Source organism: Alternaria ventricosa (assembly GCF_023758065.1).
Source record: "Alternaria ventricosa strain BMP 2768 chromosome Unknown scaffold_1, whole genome shotgun sequence".
NCBI classification, from domain to species: Eukaryota; Fungi; Ascomycota; class Dothideomycetes; order Pleosporales; family Pleosporaceae; genus Alternaria; species Alternaria ventricosa.
In genome coordinates this window covers 637661-659312 of record NW_026055681.1, presented here as the reverse complement: position 1 = coordinate 659312, position 21652 = coordinate 637661, and the positions used below count along the sequence as shown (strand labels likewise).

The following is a 21652-nucleotide window of genomic DNA, read 5'->3' as shown; positions in this document are numbered from 1 at the left end:
CTTGGACCTGTCGCATCCCCATCTCCATCTCCCACGTCACCACCATGGCTCCCTCGGCCATCGACGAGGCGCCGCAACTTGCAGGGCGCAATCCACCCAAGCCTCCACCCAAGCTCTGGAGCGTGTCGGAACCGCCTTTTGAGGGCTTCCGGCCCATCGACAAGGAAGGCTGGTCGCGCAGCAACAGCGAAACCGCCATAGTCATCGACAATGGTATGTACAGACTGCGCATGCGCCAAAGCTGCCATGGCGACTAACACATCACAGGCTCGTCCGCAGTCCGCGCTGGATGGTCCTTCGATTCCAAACCCCGATTGTCAGTACTACCCAACATGGCTAGGTATCGCGACCGCAAGCTCAACCGCACCTTTACCTTTGTTGGGTCAGATGTCTACGCCGACGGCACCGCGCGAGGACAATCCAAGCCCGTCTATGAGCCTGGCAGCAACATTGTGAACAACTGGGATGTCATGGAGGGCGTGCTCGACTACTGCTTCGTCAAGATGGGTGTAGACGGCCGGTCTGGGCGCATCGACAGGCCCATCGTTATGACCGAGCCTGTTGCCAATTTGGGCTATTCACGGAAGAGTACGTGCATTTGTACTGCATCTAATCGTGCTGATAGCTAACGTGCATCCTCTAGCCATGTCTGAAATACTCTTCGAGTGCTACGGCGCACCATCCGTCGCATACGGTATCGATTCGCTCTTCTCCTACTCCTACAACGGCGGTCGCAACGGTCTGGTCATGGACTCCTCATACACTTCTACACATGTTATCCCCGTGGTAAACTCCAAGCCGCTCCTATCCCAAACTACGCGTCTGAACTGGGGACGCTTCCAGTCCGCACAATACCTGCTGAAGCTATTGAGGCTGAAGTACCCTACATTCCCCGGAAAGATCAGTGACAACCAGGCCGAAGATCTCGTCCGTGAGCACTGCTACGTATCACAAGACTATGAGAACGACCTCAGCAGCTATCTGGACTGGACGGGCCTCGAAGACCGAGATCACACTATCCAGTTCCCCTACACTGAGCAGATTGTAGTACAAAAGACAGAAGAAGAGCTGGCTGCCGCGGCAGAGAAGCGGAAGGAGAGTGGTAGAAGATTGCAGGCTCAGGCTGCTAAGATGCGGCTTGAAAAGCTGAAGAAGAAGGAAGAAGAGTTGGAGTGGTGCATACAACTGCAGGCGCAACTCGAGGAGATTACGACCAAGAAGGAAAAGGCACGCGTATTAGAGTCGAACGACTTCGACGACGAGAACCAGCTCAACAAGCGGGTCAAGGAACTGGAAGCTGCTATCAAGAAGGCTCGTAACAAGGACCTTGGCGACGTCGAAGAAGAACAAGTCGAAGTACCTACATTCCCCCTGCTCGAAGTTCCGGATGACCAGCTCGACGAGGAGGGCATTAAGCAAAAGCGACAGCAGCGATTGATGAAGTCCAACTACGATGCACGCCAGCGTGCCAAGATCGAAAAGGAGAAGGAGAAGGCGCGCCAAGCAGAAGAGCAACGACTCGACGATCAACGGCGAGAGACAGACCCTCAAGGCTGGATAGAAGAACGCCGGATAGCCCGTCAAGCCATTATTCAGAAGATGAAGGACCGCGAGCGCCTCAAGGCTGAACTTGGAAACCGAAAGTCGCTCGCCAATCAAATGCGCATGAAATCGATTGCCAATCTCGCGTCAGATGCACCCACTAAGAAACGGAGAAGAGGCGGCGGCGACGATGACACGTTCGGTGCCGACGATGCAGACTGGGGCGTCTACCGCACCATCGCCACAGGCGAAGGCTCCGACGATGAAGAAGAGGAAGACCTGTCCAAGAACCTCAAGGAGATCGAATCCCAACTTCTTCAACACGACCCAAACTTCACCGAAGAATCGACTCGCGAAGCACAAACCGACTGGACAAAATCCATCCTTCACTCTTTCCTCCACGGCCCTTATCCCTACGATGCCGAAAGCCAAAAGGAAACGAACCAGATTCATCTCAACGTTGAACGTATCCGCGTGCCCGAAGTAGTTTTCCAACCCACCATCGCGGGTCTCGACCAAGCCGGCATCGTAGAAATCGCATCTAATATCCTTACAGAACGTCTGGCAGATTCACCTCATCGCGACAACGTCTTGAAGGACATTTTTCTTACCGGCGGCAACACCATGTTCCAAGGCTTCGAGGAACGCCTGCGCTCTGAACTGCGCGCTGTATTACCCGCTGAGCAAGCAATCAATGTGAGGAAAGCAGGGGATTGCGTTCTGGATGCTTGGCGTGGAGCAGCGCAATGGGCGGGTAGGAAGGAATCGAAGCAACACTTTATTACTAGGCAGGAGTTCTTGGAAAAGGGTGCTGAGTACATCAAGGAGCATGACCAGGGGAATGCTGCGTATTAGGTTGCCTGTCTTGCGTGCGGGCATGGCGATGTGTGCAATTTGCTGAGTTTGTTTGTTCTCTTTCTGTCCTGGTAGTGGGAATCGTGTAGTATAACTAGCCCCAGGACGTTGTTGTTATATGGGTCCGATAATATCATGATGAAGAAAAACCACTGGCACATATACAGGGTCACTGTTCCAGACATTTGATTACTGAAGCACCATCTCCTTTCATGGCTTTCACCAGTACGAGTTTCCGTCGTTTCCCAGTGCGCCATCCTTGAGTGGTGCTATACAGTCAAAGTACAATAGGAAGGTAAAATGCAATAGGATGCAATTCTCAAGTTATCTAAACAAAGTCACAAAACACTATCCCAAATCCCCTTATGCGCCGAAATGACGAGGACACCCATCCCAATGCATACCCATGTATATGCTCTAAGCCAAGCAATGCCGCATGCATGCAGAACGCCTCCCAATGAGCCCCAGTCTTACACCAATCAAGATGCATACGCCGCCCATTGCCCCGATTCCCTGGTCGTTAACAAATTCGTGTTTCTCATTTCCATATTATGATTGCGGGAACAAAGGTGTTTCCGTCGCAGGAAGATATCACCTGAGTCGCCGCGTTCTACGCAGACTTGGGATGTTGCTCCACAAGCCATTCCATTACGCTCTCGTAGCATAGCACAAACTGTCGCAGACTCTGTACCATGCTCAGACGCTGCAGTCTAAAGTCTTCCACCGTCTTTGCAATGAGATCGATGTCCTCATTGTTCACCCAGCTGTCGTCTTCACGCTCGTTCTTCGCGAGCTTATCGTTGGAGTCGGCATCCATTGGCGTGTTCTGCCTGGCGTTGCGAGCTTGTCGTTGCCGCTTGAGCATATCCAGAACCGAGTCGACTGTGCAGAAAGTACCTGTACGACCACATCCAGCAGAGCAGTGGACAATGATCGGACGGCTGTTAGGCGGATCAGGCTGCGAAGGAGAGCCACCATTGACAGAGCGGACGACGGCGTCTGTCTGCTCAATCAGACCGAGCAGGTGGGTGGGATGAGCCGGTGCGCCAAAGTCAGGCCAATGGGAATACTGCAGCTGTGTGATTTCACGCATACGTGCGAAAGGTTCATCATCGTTGGACAAAGTGAACTTGCGAACGGTGACATAGGGCTGCTCTTGGCTGGGAGAGCCGGTAGTGGCTTCCTTGGTAAAGTTGGCGAGCTTCGGTGGGTTCGTTGACCGGCGCTGACCCATCGTTGGCCTCGATTGTTCCCTGTGACGGTAGATTTTCGATGGCTCCAAGGATGCCCTGCGTTCGCCAAGCGGGTTGAGGTGTAGAGGTCCGTATCGCTTATCCGACCAGTAATTGTGAGCCTTGACTTGTCCACCTTCTTGCTCGGCAGTCAGCATAACGATGACGCGAACATCCTGCTGCCACACAACGTTCCAGAAGTCCTATCAAAGAGTTAGTGAATGACATGGTGAGGGTTGGGAGGGAGCCTACCTTGAAAGTAGCTGGTATAGGTCCCTGCGTTGCAATGTAACGCTTGTTGGAATAGGCAGCTTGGACGTGGTTGGCATTGACATAATCGCAGCTTCCCTCAGCGACTCTTTCGAGCTTGACGCGCGTGTGTTCGTATGGCCAGATGTTGTTGTAGCGATTCTTCGAACCCTTTTCGATGCCTGCAATCTGAATGTGTTTCCCGGGACCTCCTGATGACGATGGTGCATTGTAGACGACCTCACCGGACAAGGCCTTCTGCATACGCTTCTGTTCGCGTTTCTCGATCTGCAAGAACCTCTCCGCGACGGTCTTGCCCTTGTCTTGCTCTTCGGAAGCAGTCTGAAGCCATTGGGGAAGGTCGTCTTCCACCGACTGCGTCATGCCGGATGGCTGCTTCACGGGCATTTGGCCAACACCACCAATAAGATCCATGTTCTGACGAATGTTGCCAAAGAAGGGGTTCGCAGCGTTCTGAGTTGCGGGCATAGGACATCCACCAATGACGGGCGCAACAGCAGGTAGGTCGGAGTTGAGATTGAGAGCAGCTGTACCCGATGTTGGACTTCCGGAGCTTTGGTGTGTAATCCAAGAAGGGAACCTCTCAGCGAATTCCGAGAAACCACCACGGATAATAAACGTGCCGCCCGACCAGCCCTCGTTGGTGAACTTCTTGAGCGTGTTAATGCAAGTTGTTGCGTCCTTCATTTGCGACGAGTTGGCGTCATATACTATGATGTGTTTGCTGCTCCTCCATCGCTCAAACTTGTCCCTTTGTTCATCGTCTTTGAAGGTCTCGGCTAGCTTCTGGACATTGAAGGATGCGCGTTTGAGCAGTGTCGTAGGAATGCAGAGGCTCAAGGCGCCTGTTATGCGAGCCTTTGCGTACTGAGTTGATACGCGCAGATCAAGCAGAAGGACCTCGTCAATGGAAGACTGTAGGATGTTGATGATGTGCTGAGCAGTGACCATGCTGGGGCCGCTGGTAGTGCCTTCTTCCTCAAAATGTGCGGGTAGTGTCTCGGCGCGGTGAGTAGTTATGGAGATGTGTGAAGGATGTGTCTTTTTCGAAGGTAGCGATGGCCTTGGGATGCGAGGTTCGGCGAACTGAGCCACGGCGTCGGAACGGCCAGGTCCATCAAAGCTGGCAGGAGAGTTGCGTCGTGGTCGGTCAGGGAACATGGAGGACTCAGTCGACAGCATGCGCTTCGGGGAGCGTGGCTTGGGTGCGAACTCTTGCTCGTCGCTTGTATCGCTCTTGTCGCCTGGGTGGTCGGGTGGTGGCATTGAGTGTGACTGGGGGTACGAGGGCTGCGCCGACTCGATGTTGTTGAAGAAGGGGCTCTTGGAGGATGCTTTCAGGCCGGGCGAGGCAAAGTCGAAGCTGCCCAGGGCAAACGCTCGGTTGTTCTCCGACTGTTTCCTAAATTGCTCGAATTCGGGATTCTGCTCCACGGGTATTATGCGTGGAGAGGCAGCGGCTGTCGAGCGCACATTGGAGGTGGGCGGGCTCCAATTGCCGCGAATGTGCTGGGCCGCACTAGAGGAGAAGTGGTCGGCATTGCTGTTGACGGCCAGACCAAAGTAGTTAGGTGAGGGGGTCGAGGGTTCTTTCGTCTTCTGAGAAGCGACATGGCTCGGGGTTTTGGCTACCCCATTCATGCGGGGCGTGAGGGGGGGTAGCGCAGACGTCGGGTGCAGTGAGGCACTTGGCCTCGTCATGGGCGTCGATCCTGAGCCTCGTGGGCGAGAAGATGTGTGCGATGAACCTCTGGGCCTAGGCGACAGGGCGGGTGTAGACATGGTGCGGATGTCTTCACACGCGGCGGGAGTGTGAAGCGTCGAGGGGGCGGGAGGGGCAGGTTAGGTTGTTGTAGGAGATAGGTGCATGAATATGGGGGACTTGAAATGCAGGAGTGGTTGGTGCGGTGCAGGTGGGTGAAGGGTCTAGGGCTTGGTTTGGTGGGGATTGCCGCTGTGCTGAGCAATGACGTAGGTGCAGTGAGGCAATCTCCCTTTCAGCGAGGGCACGAGCGATGATGTGCAGGCACAGCCCAGAGTGCAGCCGAATGCGCGCACAAAGTCGCCCAGAAGCGCCGAATTGATTCACAGTCAGATGGATGCGATGCCACACGCTGCGGCTGAGTCGACAGTAGGGCGAGGCGGCGCAAACCAGTGCGTAGGCGTGATGTCGTCAGGGCAGGAAAAGCTGGCTAGAGGCCGCCGCTGCAGGGTCTAGGAGAACCAGCAAAGGGGTGCCTGAAAACAAAACGGTCCCGTGACTCTAGCCGGTAGGGCTGACAAGAGAGCGGAAACGGACGACAGGCCCAGCGGAGAGGCGAACGAGACGGGGCGGAGAGCGGAAAGATCGAGGAGACAGAAGCTGCTGTATCGGCGATCGAGCAACTTAAGAGGAATCGACGAAAAAGCCACTTCCAAGGCACGGCTACGACGACTAGCTGGCCTGCTCTGGGCCCGACAATCGCATGCTAAAACCGCCTTGTCAGCTGTATGGGCTATCGTCGACCGGCCCCTGGTCTATTGCGACATTTGCGAATCTAGCGTCACCGGCCAGGCCAACGGCTGCAAGACGCCGCAACGACTGTCTGACTTCTCCCATCACGTCCGCCATGGCCAGCTCTGCAGCGCACCTGATCGAGGGCAACACACCGAGATACTGCCTCAAGTCCTCGCAGAAACCTGTTGTGGGCATCCGCGCGCGCCGGTAGCCAGCATGCAATCCTGAAACCTCTCGACAGGCCCCACCGCAAGACGCTCGGGGACCCTTACATTGACGATCAGCACCCGAGAACCGTGCAGAGCAGAAGGCTACGTCTGCATCCAGGAAACTCGCCGTCGCTCTTTGCCGAAAGGGTAGGTGGGGATGCTAGATAGCACGCGCGAGGCGACTCGGTTGCTTCACATCTTCTAGAGCGACTGATGTACAACTTCTGCCACCAAACCCAGACCGCCACTTTGTCGCGCCATCGACTTCAGCCGCCAATGGTGACCAAGCAGGCATCGTGCTCTGGCTAGATCCTGGTTGCGCATGCTGTTCGGGCTGCAGATCTCGTAGTTCGTACTGCCACATGGTTCGGACACTACGAGTACTGCCCAACTCGCTCGATACGTGTCTGAAATCCACAAACATTGCAGCTCTGCACAGGATCAAGGAATACATCATCTGCGGCCGGGTGGATGTCACGGTCAAAATGGCGTGTTTCTGCCTACCGCGTATGACGCGACCACTCGGTACGACATGCCGCGCGCTCGTGACATGTTCGACTTGTTTGAATAACACCGTCCGGCCAAAGACTAGAGTCGTTGAGCGATATTTAAATTTCGGCACAAATAGCCACCAATGCCTCACAGGGGGCTTCTCTAGATCAAGGTGTCAAACAAAAGCTTGTCTGCATACACTAGGCTTCGAGAATGAGCGGTCCGCAGTGCTACCGAAGAGAACCTACCAAACATGCATTCCCGCTATCTCCGCATCACCGTCACTAATCGCCAAAAATAGAAGGCACATCGTGATGCATTGTTTGTTTTGAATGATATTGGACGGATTTGCGATGCAAGTAAATATCTAAGTAAAAGCCCATGCGCCTGGATATAATGCCTTCCTGTACGCCTCCCTTGACACCTAAAATCACGATAAAGTCAAGATAATATTGCCTGGTCACTTCCTACCGTACGTCTCTACATTTCCATTCTCTCGGTCACAGGGGATTCTGAAGTCGTCTTCCCATGTTTCTTCGACTTGTCATAGCATATGAGCCCAAAGAAGCCATCGGATGTGCATGATGTGCTGGTCGGGGTAGCTGTGGGTGTTGGCTTGGGTGTGTGATGTGTCTTTGCAGGCGGCTCGTCACCGTCGAGGCAGCCGCCAAACCAGCCCGGGTACTTGCACGATGAGGTAGAGGTAGGTGTCGACGAAGTTGTGGTTACAGTAGGTGCTGGAGCAGGCGTGGTAGTAATCGTCATGGTTGTAGATGTCGTGTCCTCATCTTTACAGCCAAACCAACCGGGCGTTTTACACGTCGAGGTCGATGATGTCGTCGTGATCGTAGTCTTGCTGTGTGATTTGGTTGTGCTTTCGTCAAGACAGCCCCACCAACCTGGCGTTTTGCAAGTTTCAGTTCTTGTGCGACTGGACCTGGTTGATGTTGATGTGGCCGTCGGCTTTGAGCTCCTGGTAGTGGTAGTCTCTGTGCCGTTGCTCTCAAAGTACTCCCACATATAGCAGTCAGTGCAATCAACGTAAGCCTCACATTTAGGAGGCGCATCGTACTTGAGTATAACGTCTCGGATGACTTCGACTATCTTATGGGTGCCGATGCCCATGCGCCAGCCGAAGTCTTTGACTGTGTCGTATACGCACTTCTGCCCGGTGTGACAGACACTCTGCAAAGCATATCCGCCAATGGTGCAGGCGCTGGTGGCCTGATTACACGCTCCCATATATATGGGGTCTGCGGTATGCCCAAAGTGGAAACCGCCGGTGAACTTGCGCTGCTGTAGTGAACCGATTTGGTGGCCAGGGGGCACGGGTAGCCCGAGGCGCGACGCTGGCATGGCTTCGGGCACAGCTTCGAAGGTGACGGCGGGATGTCCAAATGTAAGGGAAAGGAAGGACGAAACAGCACCGCCGAGAGAATGGCCGGCCATCCAGATCTCGGCATCCGGGTATAGCGCTGTAACATTGTGGTAGAGGTCCTGTGCAGCGTAGTAGTAGCGGTTCTTCTCTCGCAGCGCAGTGACTAGACAGGTAGAGTTGCAGGTGTAGGCCGACGTTTGGCAGTCACAGACCTGTCGCCACAGGTACTGTCCACCCTGGCCGCAGCAGCAGCTGAAGAACAGGTTGTCGTTGATCTTGTCGTTGGTAGTGGTTTCGGAACCATCGAACATGGCAGGCGACGTGCCCTTCAAGCCTATGACGACGGTCGAGTTCTCGGTGTCGGCGAAGATGTGCCCGCGCAGACCGTCGGATTCCCAGCCAAAGTCTTCTGTGTAGTTGAAGCCGCCGCCCACAGGCTCCCACTCGCCGGTGCCGGGTTCGAGTATGTAGGCGTCCGAGGCCATGCGTGCGAAGCTCAGGACAGTCTCGCGGTCCGTCACGTTGGGCCCTGCTATCTCGTCGATAGTCCAGTCTTCCTCCGGCAGCTGCACGCCTCTGCCAGTGATGCGGCCCCATTCGAGTATGCCGGTGATGGTTTCCTTGCTCCTATCGGCCAGGCGCTGTATGCTCATGGCCTCGGACTTGACGCGCAACCGCGGCACGGGCTCGCGACTGGCCGCGTCGTCGTCGTGGGCGGTCCATACTGCGGCGTGCTCTGGAACATCGAGTCGCCGGTGCAGCTCGGGGTATTTGTAGGTGCCGTGGTGGAAGATGTGGCGCAGCGTAAAGTCCTTGTCGGCGTGGGGAGTGCTGTGCGGGAGAGGCGGCGGCGGCATCACGGGCATGTCGGCCGCGCTCGCAACGCTTGCGGCGACGAACGACAGCAGGAAGGAAGCCGCCACGCGCGAGGCGGATGGGCAGGGTCTTGGGCGTCGCATGGTGGATGTATGGCTGTAAGAGAGGGAGTTGCAACGAGCAACCTGCGCAGAGGAGGCGTTAGCAGGCGCCAACTGAGATGGCTGCCTCCGTCGGACATCGATGACGATCGATGGTTCACTTGACCCCAGGCCCGCCCAGCTCCTTTTCACGTGCGCGCCGTGCGGGGAGCTCCCCCATAGCTCCATCACCACCAAGACGGCGCCTCTCCGCTCAGTCGCCCGCTTCCGTCGCCCGCTAGTGAGCACAATTCGTTCAACCCATCTCTCCAGTGCTCACCCGCAGCGTTCGGTTCCCTCGGAAGTGCCGTGCTGCCGCATGACGTGAACGCATGCGCTTCGCCCACGCACGGTTTCACAGCAGCCTCCTTCCAATGCAGGCACACGACACTTTTAGATTTCCATTAGACCCTCTGCAACAATAACACCATGGCCGACCGGCCTAGAAACCTGCATCCCTCACGCTCCTTCACGCGCCTCGACTCTGCCCCCAAGAGCCCCCTCTCGCGCAGTCGAGCGAATACACTGCAAGGACCGAATGCGTCAGACATGCTCGATCCGCTCAAGGCTGCTATGGTGCCCGAGGAAGACGAGAATCCCGACGGCGACGTGTTTGCAAACAAGGAAGACGAGGACGAGGACCAAGACAGCGAAGAGCCCAAAGTGCCCGACACTTTTGAGGAGCTGCCTATCGAGATCCGTAGCTTGACCGAGAGGTACCTTCCTTCTGCTGTCCATAGCGTGCATCGTCCTCTGATAGTAACACTATTAGATTCCTCGAATCCCTCACAGCCAAAGTGCATCCCACCCCTCTGTCCGCCGAAGCTCTCGCCGACCTCTTCCAAGACTTCTACGGACGCGCGTCCGCCAAAATAAGCACACACATAGCCACCCTCTCTGCTCGCCTAACGAGTGACAACTATGTCGCGAATGCCAAGAAAGCGTCGGCTTCGTCGAGCAAGCCATCGTCGATAAGAAAGGGTAGCGACCCGTCAGGGGAACAACAAATGCTCAGTGCCACTGAGATGGCCGACCGCAAGAAAGCGCGCAGGTCGCTCGAGCTCAAGCGGTTCGCACTAGAAGAGGCCGTCGAGCGCGCCGTGTGCGAGAAGGTCTACCAGAGGATATGGCGGCACAGGAGTACTGATGACGAGGAAAGGGATCATAAACTCAGATCACGCACAGCTGCTCTCTCCCTCGTCGGTATTGGTCTAAAGGAACTCCTGATGACTGGCGAGGAGCTGACCGAGGAAGAGCGCCAGAAAGCCAAGGAGAAGGAGCCCGAGATTCGCGAGTACCTATCTGCAGCACGCGAAGACATCCTGAAGATGAACGAGGAGAAGTACCCGCTGGGTAAGGTCCAACATCTGACTGCTGCACACAAGTCTATTGTCGAAGCTCTGTCCAAGATATTCCCTTCGACTTCGTCTGCTGATGAAATCCTGCCAACCCTCATTTACGCCCTCATTACTATGCCACCCGTCAACTTGAACGTAATTAGCGATCTAAACTTCATCCATCGTTTCCGCGGTTCAACTCGCATGGATGGCGAGACTGCATATTGCTTGGTTAATCTCGAGGCAGCCATCTCATTCCTGGAAACCGTCGATCTTTCTTCATTGCGCGCCGACGAAGTCACTCCCGCAAAACCAGATTCCAGACCTTCCACTCCCAAATCCGAGATCACCCCAATGTCTCTTGGACTTTCGGATGCGCCAGATCTCATCCAGACCCCAGCCACGCCCATCTCCAAGACAATTCCCAAAGAGCCCTCCAGCCCAACGACCACCAAAGCTCAGCGTCGCTTGAGTAACCTTATTCAAACACAGACCAACAAGATCGAGGCTGCCTCTGATGCCGTTCGAGATTCGATTCTTGACTCTGCTGACCAGGCACTTGGGAGAATCAACAACACGTTGGACACCAGCTTCAAATTCTTCTTTGGTGGTCTAAAGGAGAAGAATCCCGACGGTCCTGTGCAAGAACAACCAGTGCTTCCCAAGACACTGGAAGATGCAAGGAAGCTTGTGAGCTCCCCAACTCGCGCAGAGCGCGATGAAGACAGCTTGAGTGTCAGTGCAGCAAGTTCAGTGCAGGGTGATGAGCCAACAGAGGCTCCAATTAGCAGAGGACTCGATGCCAAAATGGCTGATCTCTTTGCTGGTAGGAGGCAGATCAGAGATCGCAGCGTCGATTCTACCAAGTCCGGCGGTAGCAACAGTGGGCGGCGCGTTGCATTCGCCCCAGGCCAGAGCGTAGAGGAGAAGACACCGCCGCCAGCTCCGATCAAGGCAGATTCTCCAACGCTGAGCAACACCTCCGCGGTGGATTCTCTGCGCAATATGGGCAACAACTTCAACCCCTTAAACCGCTTTCCCAGCATGAATGTACTGCCTCGCTTTGCGCGCGCTGTAAGTAATAATAGCACACCTGTTCTTCCCTCACCGGGCCAGGAACAAGCGAAAGCATCGCCTTCCCCAGAGCCACTCAGTCGTACAGCCACGAACGAGTTGCCACCAGTAGATGAAAAGGGTGCAAGAGCGATCGCAGCTTTGGAGCAACTAAAGAAGACCACACCACCAGCGAAGCGCTTTCTGGAAGCCAAAGATGCCCAGGAGTTGAAGTTAAAGGAGGTTGACGAGCTGTTGAAAGAGTATCAAAGATTGGCGGGTGCATTACGAGGAGCAATTAACTACTGAAATACATCACATATTTGGTTGCAATGATGTGCACAAACATGCAAGACACAAAGCTTTGGTAATAGATTTGTCTGTGTGGATTTGAGTAGCATAATGTAACGTCCTGTTGTTTCGCGATGACGGTACTTGCAACATACATACTGCGCCGCAGATGGTGGTCGGGGTTCGGCCAAAATGGGGGATACCGGATGGGGAAGGGGCAACCAGTGCGCACGGACTGTAAACAAGCAACCACAACACACAATTGCGCGCTCCGCATCGAACACCAGACACCGCACTTCCCGAATCGCAAACATGGCGGAACCAATGTCGAATCTGTCACCGGAGAAGCTCAACACTTACTCTGACAACATCATCGTCGACGATATTGATATGGCGTACAACGATCCGCCCTCGTCGCCTTTCGTCGAACACATCGGAGTCCAAGACCAGGAGAACATTGCCCCTGGAGCAGCAGCCACACCGGTGAAGCCCCTAATAGACTTTGAGGACAGCGTGCCTCAATCCACTTTCAGGGTGTCTCCCGAGAAGAAATTTGGTTTGAAGGAGCGCACAAGCCCAATGAAGACACTGCCAGCAAAGAATTTGATGGACGACTTTGAAGACCCGGCACTCAAAACTGGCAGTGCAGATCGACAGACTCCCCAGAAGAACGTTTCGCCCATCAAGGAGATTGCTACCGAGCGACGCGGGTCCGCAATGAGTAGCCACTCCCACAAAAGCCAATCGCCCTCGAAATCGTCACGCGTACCTTCGCCCGAAACGGTCCAGCGCAAACCAACCCATACACATCAGCGGCAAACTTCGGTCACACCGTCAAAGCGACCGGCCTCTTCTCACCAAGAGTCTCCGCTCCGCGGCAACGAGGGCTTGACTACCGCGATGAAGTTCATGGAGGATAGCAACTTTAAAACTCGCGAGACACCCAGAAAGCGAACATCCCGGGGCCACGAATTTGAGATCGATCTGAGCATGGACAACACAGACTTCAATCCAGACGGGCCAGAGCCAACATCCTTGGACATCGATGATACCTGTTTCAGCAACTTCTCGGAGATGCCGGGGATAGATATGACAAAATTCGCATCCCTGAAACAGAGCCCTACAAAGAGCGGCATGCCAGATGTAAGTCCATGTGCTGTTGATCTCACGTAGCATACTAATAATTTGAAAGGCTACACCTCGCGCTCGCCCTCAAATGACACCCTCGACGGTCCGCCGCTCCGAACGCACTCCCAGCCCCACGCCACGGCGCGCGTACAACGATAACGATACCACAAACTTACTCTTGGACTTTACCGCCCAGATTGAATCCTTCTCTTCATCCCGTCGTGTGTCACCCGGACGCGGGCGCAATTCGCCTAGCAAGTCTATTACAGAGCCAAATCTTCGCTCCTATTACCGGGACCAGCGATCGCCGGCCAAGGGTGGGTCGCAAGTACCTGCAACACCAAGCCAGAGAAGCCAAATGTTGAATCTGTTGGATTTTGAGCTGCCTCCGCCGCCTACACCACGATCGCTACCTACTGTCACCATCCGAGAGCTTGAGTCTGTAAAGTCCCAGTTTCAGTCTCAGGTGTCGTCTCTCACCGCCAGCTTGTCTGGAAAAGAGGCTGAGATCGACGCTCTTTCCAAAGCTATTGCCGATGCTGAACGCCGAGTTGGCGAAGCCCAAGAGACCGTCCGTGATGAACGCTCAGCTCGCGAATATGCGGAGACACAAATGGTTGACTGGAAATCAAAAGGCGAAGAGGTTCAGAAACTGCTGCAGGACGTCCAGGCTGAGATGGCACGCAACGATGCTGAGCGCGAAGACCTCCTAGCGAGGTTGGCCGATGCAGAGAAGCGTGCTGATGATGCAGAGAGCCGCTCGTCTGAGCTTGAAACCAAGGTCATCGAGGCTGAAAGCAAGAACGTCGACATGACGACTTTTATCAACAACGATGAGGGCGATGAGAACAAGAAGGTTTACTCAGAACTCGAATGCCAATCTGCTATTGCAGAGAAGGTCAATGAGATTGCACGCGACCTGCACACAGCCTACAAGGCTAAACACGAGAAGAAGATCAAAGCCCTCAAGGACAATTACCAGAAGAAGGCCGACGAAAAGTGCAAAGAGCTTCGGGCGCAGATTGCTAGTCTCGAACGGCAAGTGGAAGACGCAGAGAAGAAGCGTGACAACACTTTCAGTAGGATCAATCCAGGCCAGCACGACGCCAGGGACGAGAGCCAAGGAGTGTCTCCCTCAAAGACCACACGAAACGCCGAAGACGCTTCGATGCTAGAAGCGCAGAGAGCTGAAATCGAGAACCTCAAGGCTAGACTCGCCGGTCTTCAGTCGGAACTTCAGTCTCTTCGCAAATCCCACGATACCCTTGTTGAAGACCTTGAAGCTGAGCGCATCGAGAAAGGCGAGCTCGTAGCGGCCGCCGAACAGATGCTCTCCATGTGCGGAGAAAAGATGGAAGAGATGCAACAAGAAGACCTTCGCCGCTCACAAATGGGCTCCGCACCACCTGCTGCCCCCCAACAACAAGCGCCGCCTCAGCAAGCAATGCGCAACACGGGTTTCCTGGCTGGTGGCCCCGGTGCCTCACGCCCTGGATCCGCACTAGGCGGTGGACGTCCCGGCAGTGCGATGGGTGACCGTCTAGGTGCCATGAACGAGCGTACCGGCAGTGGAATCGCTAAACCATCTGGACTTCGTGCACCAGGTGGCCTTAAGTTCCAAGGTGCTCCCGGTTTGAACCGGAGTCAAAGTGGTGGGAAGAGCAGGTTACTGTCCAACATCGAGCGCATGGGTGGGGGAAAGACACAGGAATAGAATACCTGGCCTCCTATTGTACGTGCTATGAAGGATCTTGGATACGAGGTACCGGTCGCGAGGTTGGGATCAGACTTGGGTATATGGAGATCCCAATGAAAATATGGGGTCAAAAGGGTGTATTTCCGGCGGTGTATATTGGAGTCACTTGGTTACGATGATGACTTGGACGCTGGCGTTGTTTGGGATCCATCAGTCAAGATCTTTCGTGTCTATTGTTCCCGGCTATCCATGTTGAAATGTATTTGTTGTATATCTCAAATACTTTAGAGCGCGAATTCGTGGTTATACCACGCAGGTTTATACCACGCAGGTGTGTGCAATCGAATCTTCTCATCAGTCTACCTAGGTACGCTCTCACCAGCCATGCTCATGCGTTTCATCCGCTCTTCAGTTCCCAACCACCTCAGCATTCCATCGAGGAAGTGTATTGGCTTGTTCCACCTTGGAGTATCGCCCTACTCAGACGTATCTAACCTTTTGCGCGCTGTCGCGCTGTCACGCTGTCACGTGACATCTCGAGAATGGCCTAGCGCGAATCACACGAGTCGTTCAGGGTCATCATCCTAACCTCATGACACTTACGTCTTCATCGACGATACTTCCCTGCGTTCATCTGCATGTCTACACTCCATCCAAGGCGCCCACCGTGGTTCGATAATCGATCATCAACGCGATCGCACTTGAGACGCGTCCGTGCTAGCGACTAACGAAATGGTCACGTCATGTCGTCAGCCTCTCCACTACGACATTGAATACCGCGAGAGGCTTTTTCTTATGTCATTCACTACCATCATGACATAGTCGACGCTAAGCACGCGTTGTACGCAACTATGTGGATGCGGGTAAATTGCATGTGGCTGGATGTCATGAGGTCTCGGCTACGTATGATGTAGCCCAGGCCGGGAAACGGTTCTTACCTGCCTTCGAACAAAGATGCGATTTCATCATAGTAACCTGCGAATTGTTGTGACGGAACACTGACGACAGATACACGATCCTGGCCTGGAGACCTTGGCATATAAAGTGCTCAGTCGATCGGTTACTGGTGAGCACAGCAGCATCTTTCTAATTCGAGACAACTATCGACCTTCTCATACGTAAATACCCGTATCAACCAAGTCCCGTAAACCAAGCAATGTCTGGCAACGACAACCCCGGAAACTTTGCGAACCGTCCCAAGGACGAGGTCAAGGCTGCAGCACAGAAAGGTGGAGAGCACTCCCACAGCGGCGGTTTTGCATCTATGGATGCTGACAAGCGTAAGTGTAAATTCGTATGTTAAATGACTAGGATTGACATGACTATAGAACACGACATTGCCTCTATGGGCGGCAAGGCCTCGTCTGGGAGCTTCGAGCCTGGCAGTGAGAAGGCTAAGGAGGCCGGCAGGAAGGGTGGACAGTCTTCTTAGATGCTCGTCTGTCCCTCAATCTGGCATGACTGTAGCAATGATATTTCTCCTGGTTTGCACCCAACAGGGTGATTGTAGAACCTTGAGTAGTCGCCTGGGAAGAAATGGTAATAAATATAGTGCATGTGTTCATACGATGTGAAGTCTGCTTAGTTGCGAAAGTGATCAATTGTTTGCAGTATTGCCAGTGCTCTACAATGTGTCCTTTCAGGCTCTGACGCAGCCCAACCGTCATAAGTTATGTGCGTGAACGTCGTGAAGCCTCCCATGTGTGACGAAAACGCCAATCCATCCCGAATCTAGTGTGTAAAAGTTTGGAAGCATAGGGTGATCCCCAATGTGCTTCAAGAAGAAGTAAAACGTATCCCAGCGTTCAGAAACATGATGAACGAAAGTGAAGAAGTGAAAGATAAGGTATGAGGAAATATGGACCTAAACCGGCACACCTAACCGTACATGTCGCAGCTCATCATCTTGATCTCATACTCGCTCTGGCCATCAACGACGCCGCAGTTGACGTCCCAGCCTAGCTCGAAAGTGTCGCTCTCCGGCATGCGGTCCTTGGCACCGGGTGCGCAGTTGGCATCGGGAGTATAGTACGAGACCTCCATGGCAGGAGCAGAGTTCCAGTCGCAAGCATCGACACGCTTGTAGAAAGTGCGGCGATGCATGCGCAGAGCCTTGCGTTCAATGGCCTTGTTGGCAGAATCGCAAGCGCAACGGGCTGCGAGAGTAAGCTCGTCGCGGCGGCACTCACAGCTCGAACCGTCTACTGCATAGCGGCGGGTGTTCGCCTTGACCTCCTTGTGAGGACGGTTCCACCAGTGACCGCGATCAGAGTTGTCGCTCTGCTCGGCTGTGGGTGTCTCTGTAGCCTGATATTGCTCGTAGATGGTGGTTGCTACGACAGTGGTAACGACAACAGCCGGTGGGCCGTTCTCAACAGGAGTAGGGGCCGGTGGCTGCTCGTATCGCTCGCCATCCTCTTCGTCCTCTTCATCCTCAGCAGGTGCCTCAGGCTGTGCGTAGGTTGGCTCGGGAGTCTCTTCGGGCTCAGTCTCGGAGTATGCGGGTTGTTCGGGCTGAGTTGCAGACTGAAATGGTTCACTGGGCTCACTGATATCGCCAGAGCCAGAGCCAGAGCCGGATGCACCGATGTGAACCTTGGCACAGTTCTCGAAGGCTTCGTGCTCACGGTTGAGCCAGACCCAGATGAAGATGGCATCGCCTTCTGGCATGTTGGTGGGGACTTTGAAGTCGAAGGTCTGGGCCTCGGGTGATCCATCCTCGGTGGCATGCGGGCAAGCGCCGTGGTATGAGGCGGCCATCTTCCATGTCTTTCCCTTGTCAGTGGAGAAGCCAACTTGGCAAGAGCCCCCATAGTGGGTGCCGCCAGGTGCCTCGGGATCGTAATCGTAGTCGGTGAGTTGGAAGTAGGCGTCTTGACCAGGCTGCCAGGTAACAGTAGCATCCTCGGTGTCGAACTTGTCGAGATGGCCACGGCAAAGGCCAGGAGAGGGCTTGCTGTCACCACCATCGGGGCCGCAGCAGCCAAGCGGGTAGTTGAATTGTGGATCTAGCTCCGTAGATTGTGGGTTGATGGAAGGAGCGCCTCCTAGAGGGGCTGGGTAGTACATGGACATATGGGCCTGAGCAGCGCCAGCCAGGGCGAGAACAGAAAATATGTTCGTGTACATGGTTGAGTTTGTTGGTTGATTCGTAAAGACCGTGTACGTAAAGAGTGACTTTTGGGGGATATCAAATGAAGAACTTCTAGACTTCAAGTGCTGGTGGCTCCACAACGGTGGTCTGTTGACAATGTTCCACTGTGAATACAGGAAGTGTGTAGAAGTATGTTCTATTTAGCAACAACTAAGTCCAGTGAATAAGAAGAAGACGACCCTGCGTTTTCGAATGCAAAAGAGTGAAGTGTAGAATGAATGACGACGAAGGCTAGCTTGTCAGGAGGGACTGTGTGTCACTGGGAGTGATGGCCTCTTCCACATCGGGCGGCTTTCATCCTTTATATCATCTGCTGACGACTGACCAAGACTACCGTCGGGCTCGTCTACGTTCCCGTTCAGCACGGTCACTCTCAAGCGCCTCGAGGCCGTTGCGGGACCAGCATGCTAGTCGAATTTGCTCAGCAGTGGCATCTCCTGACCAGGCCGCGGCCAATGTGCGTAAGGCCAGCTCGCGTACGTGCGGATACGAAGTTGGCCTTACTGTTTCGAAACAGCGAAGCGCGGGAGTCTGTGGGGTTTCGGAGCAGCTCCGTCCAGCACCGCAAAGGTGTTTTGTCTGTTCCTGGCTGACGAGCTTCGGACTCGGTTTCACGTCTTGCTTTTTCGAGCGTAGCAACGGCGCTTGTTCCTGCCAAGGTCGTTAGGGCGGGGAATCACATACGAGATTCTGCCTGCTGTTTAAACTCCATCTTGTGATGATTAGCAAAGAACCCGAGGGCCCTTGTTTCACCATCTGAGATCTTCAGAATTCTTCGGTTCTCGGGCTGACGTGCAGGGAATGCAGCGGCGCGACATCAAAGTCATATCGATAAGATCGCTCGCTTCATCTTAACCACGTGCGCGTGATCATCCTTGCCGATATTTGCTTTCACTGTAAGGTCGTCTCTCCCATACTGTGGTTGTTCTCCGTTACGGGCTCCGATGCTGTATGCATGATTGTCAACAAATGCAGCACTGCGCAACACAATTTGCCACAAAATGCCGTCGAAGCGGGCTGCGGCTGCCGTCATGCGACGCCTGCCGCCTTCCGCAATTGTTATACCTGCGTCTAGCTTTTTCCCATTCCAACTGGACGAGTGTCATCGTGTACCCACAGCAGGCTGCAGGGGAGCTTGGTGACGCGCTTCCAAGCATCCGCACGCACCAGAACTGGTTATACAGCCTCGGGAATATCGGCACTGGGCATCGAAGGCGGCATCTAGGCACGACTTCCAAATTCAGTTTTGTTGGACGCAGCGTAATACGAGGAGGGTCTCCTGAATAATGTCAAGACTCTGGCAGGTTCCACGAGGACTTTCAGGAGAACGCCGTTGCTTGGCCGCTACCATGGCATCGGCTCTCCTCGCCGTGGCCTCAAGCCGGACGTCGTCGTCAACTGTGACAGAAAAGACGTGCCTGAGTAGTATCATCATACGGTATATTTGACAGCATCCTGGTTCCATTTCACTAGAAACACCCTTGACCCGAGAAAACCGTTTGCAGCATCCCAGCTCCCAGATTACCTACCCCGTCAATCTCAGCCAGGCTTCTTCTGACGTTACGGATTCTCGCGCCATTTTCGACTAGCCATTCGATGGCCCAGGCTGACAAACACAGAATTACCTTGAAGCGCCTGGTGGGACAGCTAACGAGTTCCACCAACCCGAGCCGCCCGAGTGTTTCACCCCAACACCACCTAACTTATTGATTGGAGAGTGATATCTGCACGGATACCTATCGCGGGCCGCCAGTGTGAGTGACAGGCGAGATGTTCCTTGTCTCGCTTCCCCGGGTCCCCCAGGATGCCTCTTTACTAGAGCCCACTTTTTATACTCGACTTGTCTACCGGGGCGTTTGTGGGATGCCCTGGAATTTGGTGTGAGCCAATGACATACCGTAAAGCCGTCGAAGCAAAGAAGCAAATTTTACAACTGACTGTGATGCGCCTCGCAGCTATGACGCCCACGAAATTCATAACACTGTGATCCTGCCCACAGACTCAGGGACCTGCTCTGCCCAGTACTTCAACATCTCGAGAGATGTGCTGTACTCTTGCGTGAGAAGCAAACCACACGAGATGTGTAAAATTGACTGTGTCGGTTTCACCATCTCGAAGACCCTGGCGTCGCTTTCCCCTCGATTTAGAGACTTCTGTCAAAGAAGCAGAGCAGAACATCGCTCCCGTCGGTATCCAGTACTCCTAGCTGCTGGGGAATACGCACAACCGTTGGCAGCACATCATTCGAATCAAAAGGCACCGTTGTATCCTTAGCGTTGCAGCTTGTCAGGTCGCGTGTGCATGCTTTGTTGTAGCACTCTGTTCCAGATTCCGAAGGCCTGTCCCAAGCATGCTACCCAACCCACTAGGTACCCGTGTGTCCGAGATCACCACCCTTCCTGATACCAACGTAGAGCACCAATGAGCCACAAAACCTTTACGAGAAAAAAATCGCGAAGGAACATATGACTGATTGCACCTTGGCTGAGGTGATATGTTTCAGTTCCTTCGGCAGACCATGAAATCCACAAGCACTGAACTTCCACCACTCAGCTTTCACCCTCCCCACCCACCATCTCATGGTCTTACCCTCCGGTCCCAAGCAATGAGGCATAGTCTACAGCCTATTCTCTGGGGTGCAGCATAGGTCGTCTAAAGTCCGGCAACTGAGTTGTTTTGTCCTGACTAATATACTCTTTGCAGTATACGCCGTTATGAGTATGATGCAGAATGATGAAGAGAGCGGATATGCACCCGTGCGTCGTTACCTTGCATATCTCAAATCTGGAATTACTGCGCTTTGCTGCACATGGTTGAAGCCAATCCCCCACTCTGCACACTTGTCTTAAGTGAAGGCTGTGTCCATCTGTGCAGTGATAGATTGACATGTCGCTAATGTATATCCTACGCAGTTCGCGTACTCAGCGATCGGAATGTGGGATACTTGAATGTGCATACTGTTCAGCGCGCGGATCAGGCAGTTTTATACAGGAGTATCTACGTCTCCTTTTTTTTTTTTAGGGCTGAAGCTCCGCTGGCCGAGATGGAGACAGGTGTAGGATGAAGCCATCCATTGCGTTCACGCATCCATCTTCTCAGCTGGTAATCCGTTCATATCGAACGTTTGAGAGATGACGTATATCGTACCACTGGGCGTATTGCTTCGGTACTGCTGCTTGGAAGATCGATTTTGGCAAGTCAATAGAACAAGATAAGATTGACAGGTGGTAACACTGGTATACAATCACCTTTTCTCGACGTTGAACTTACTTCAATGTGCCCTGCAGCTTCACAACGTTGATTTGCCGGCTAATGAACGTCGACTTATGCTCTGATACCCTATAAATAGTAAGCCGTCGCTAAGGACGTAATCGGCAATCCCTTCTTGTGTGCCGACAACGACATGTCTTCCACGAACAACGATCTTGTTATCCTGATGCACATCAATGAGCTGGATGGAATGAGAACACTCCGAATTGAAGCGAGATGTGTCTCCTCTCCGTGTTGCTAGTTGAGGTCGTATGCACTGATTTGTTATCCACGCTTAACGCTTATTGAGGTA

The 21652-nt window shown here is 53.9% G+C and overlaps 7 protein-coding genes across 7 annotated transcripts; 4 read left to right on the top strand and 3 right to left on the bottom strand.

Annotated features, from left to right (window-relative positions):
* Positions 1-44: 44 nt before the first annotated feature.
* Positions 45-2397, top strand: J4E93_000206 (uncharacterized protein; the record flags this gene model as incomplete). The annotated part of the gene is made up of 3 exons (XM_049338169.1): positions 45-213; positions 268-588; positions 644-2397. The coding sequence occupies 3 exons, from the start codon at positions 45-47 to the stop codon at positions 2395-2397; spliced, it is 2244 nt and encodes a 747-aa protein (XP_049204054.1).
* A 610-nt stretch (positions 2398-3007) lies between these two features.
* Positions 3008-5540, bottom strand: J4E93_000205 (uncharacterized protein; the record flags this gene model as incomplete). Its single annotated transcript, XM_049338168.1, has 2 exons — positions 3008-3832; positions 3882-5540. The coding sequence occupies 2 exons, from the start codon at positions 5538-5540 to the stop codon at positions 3008-3010; spliced, it is 2484 nt and encodes an 827-aa protein (XP_049204053.1).
* Positions 5541-8013: 2473 nt separating this feature from the next.
* J4E93_000204 (uncharacterized protein) lies at positions 8014-9434 on the bottom strand (the record flags this gene model as incomplete). Its single annotated transcript, XM_049338167.1, has 2 exons — positions 8014-8070; positions 8139-9434. The coding sequence occupies 2 exons, from the start codon at positions 9432-9434 to the stop codon at positions 8014-8016; spliced, it is 1353 nt and encodes a 450-aa protein (XP_049204052.1).
* Positions 9435-9860: 426 nt separating this feature from the next.
* On the top strand, positions 9861-12130 carry J4E93_000203 (uncharacterized protein; the record flags this gene model as incomplete). The annotated part of the gene is made up of 2 exons (XM_049338166.1): positions 9861-10147; positions 10204-12130. The coding sequence occupies 2 exons, from the start codon at positions 9861-9863 to the stop codon at positions 12128-12130; spliced, it is 2214 nt and encodes a 737-aa protein (XP_049204051.1).
* A 294-nt stretch (positions 12131-12424) lies between these two features.
* J4E93_000202 (uncharacterized protein) lies at positions 12425-14954 on the top strand (the record flags this gene model as incomplete). The annotated part of the gene is made up of 2 exons (XM_049338165.1): positions 12425-13255; positions 13305-14954. 2 exons carry the CDS (start codon positions 12425-12427, stop codon positions 14952-14954), a joined length of 2481 nt encoding a protein of 826 aa, XP_049204050.1.
* Positions 14955-16092: 1138 nt separating this feature from the next.
* On the top strand, positions 16093-16368 carry J4E93_000201 (uncharacterized protein; the record flags this gene model as incomplete). The annotated part of the gene is made up of 2 exons (XM_049338164.1): positions 16093-16216; positions 16265-16368. The coding sequence occupies 2 exons, from the start codon at positions 16093-16095 to the stop codon at positions 16366-16368; spliced, it is 228 nt and encodes a 75-aa protein (XP_049204049.1).
* Positions 16369-16814: 446 nt separating this feature from the next.
* Positions 16815-18065, bottom strand: J4E93_000200 (uncharacterized protein; the record flags this gene model as incomplete). Its single annotated transcript, XM_049338163.1, has 1 exon — positions 16815-18065. The coding sequence occupies one exon, from the start codon at positions 18063-18065 to the stop codon at positions 16815-16817; it is 1251 nt and encodes a 416-aa protein (XP_049204048.1).
* Between the last annotated feature and the right edge of the window lie 3587 nt (positions 18066-21652).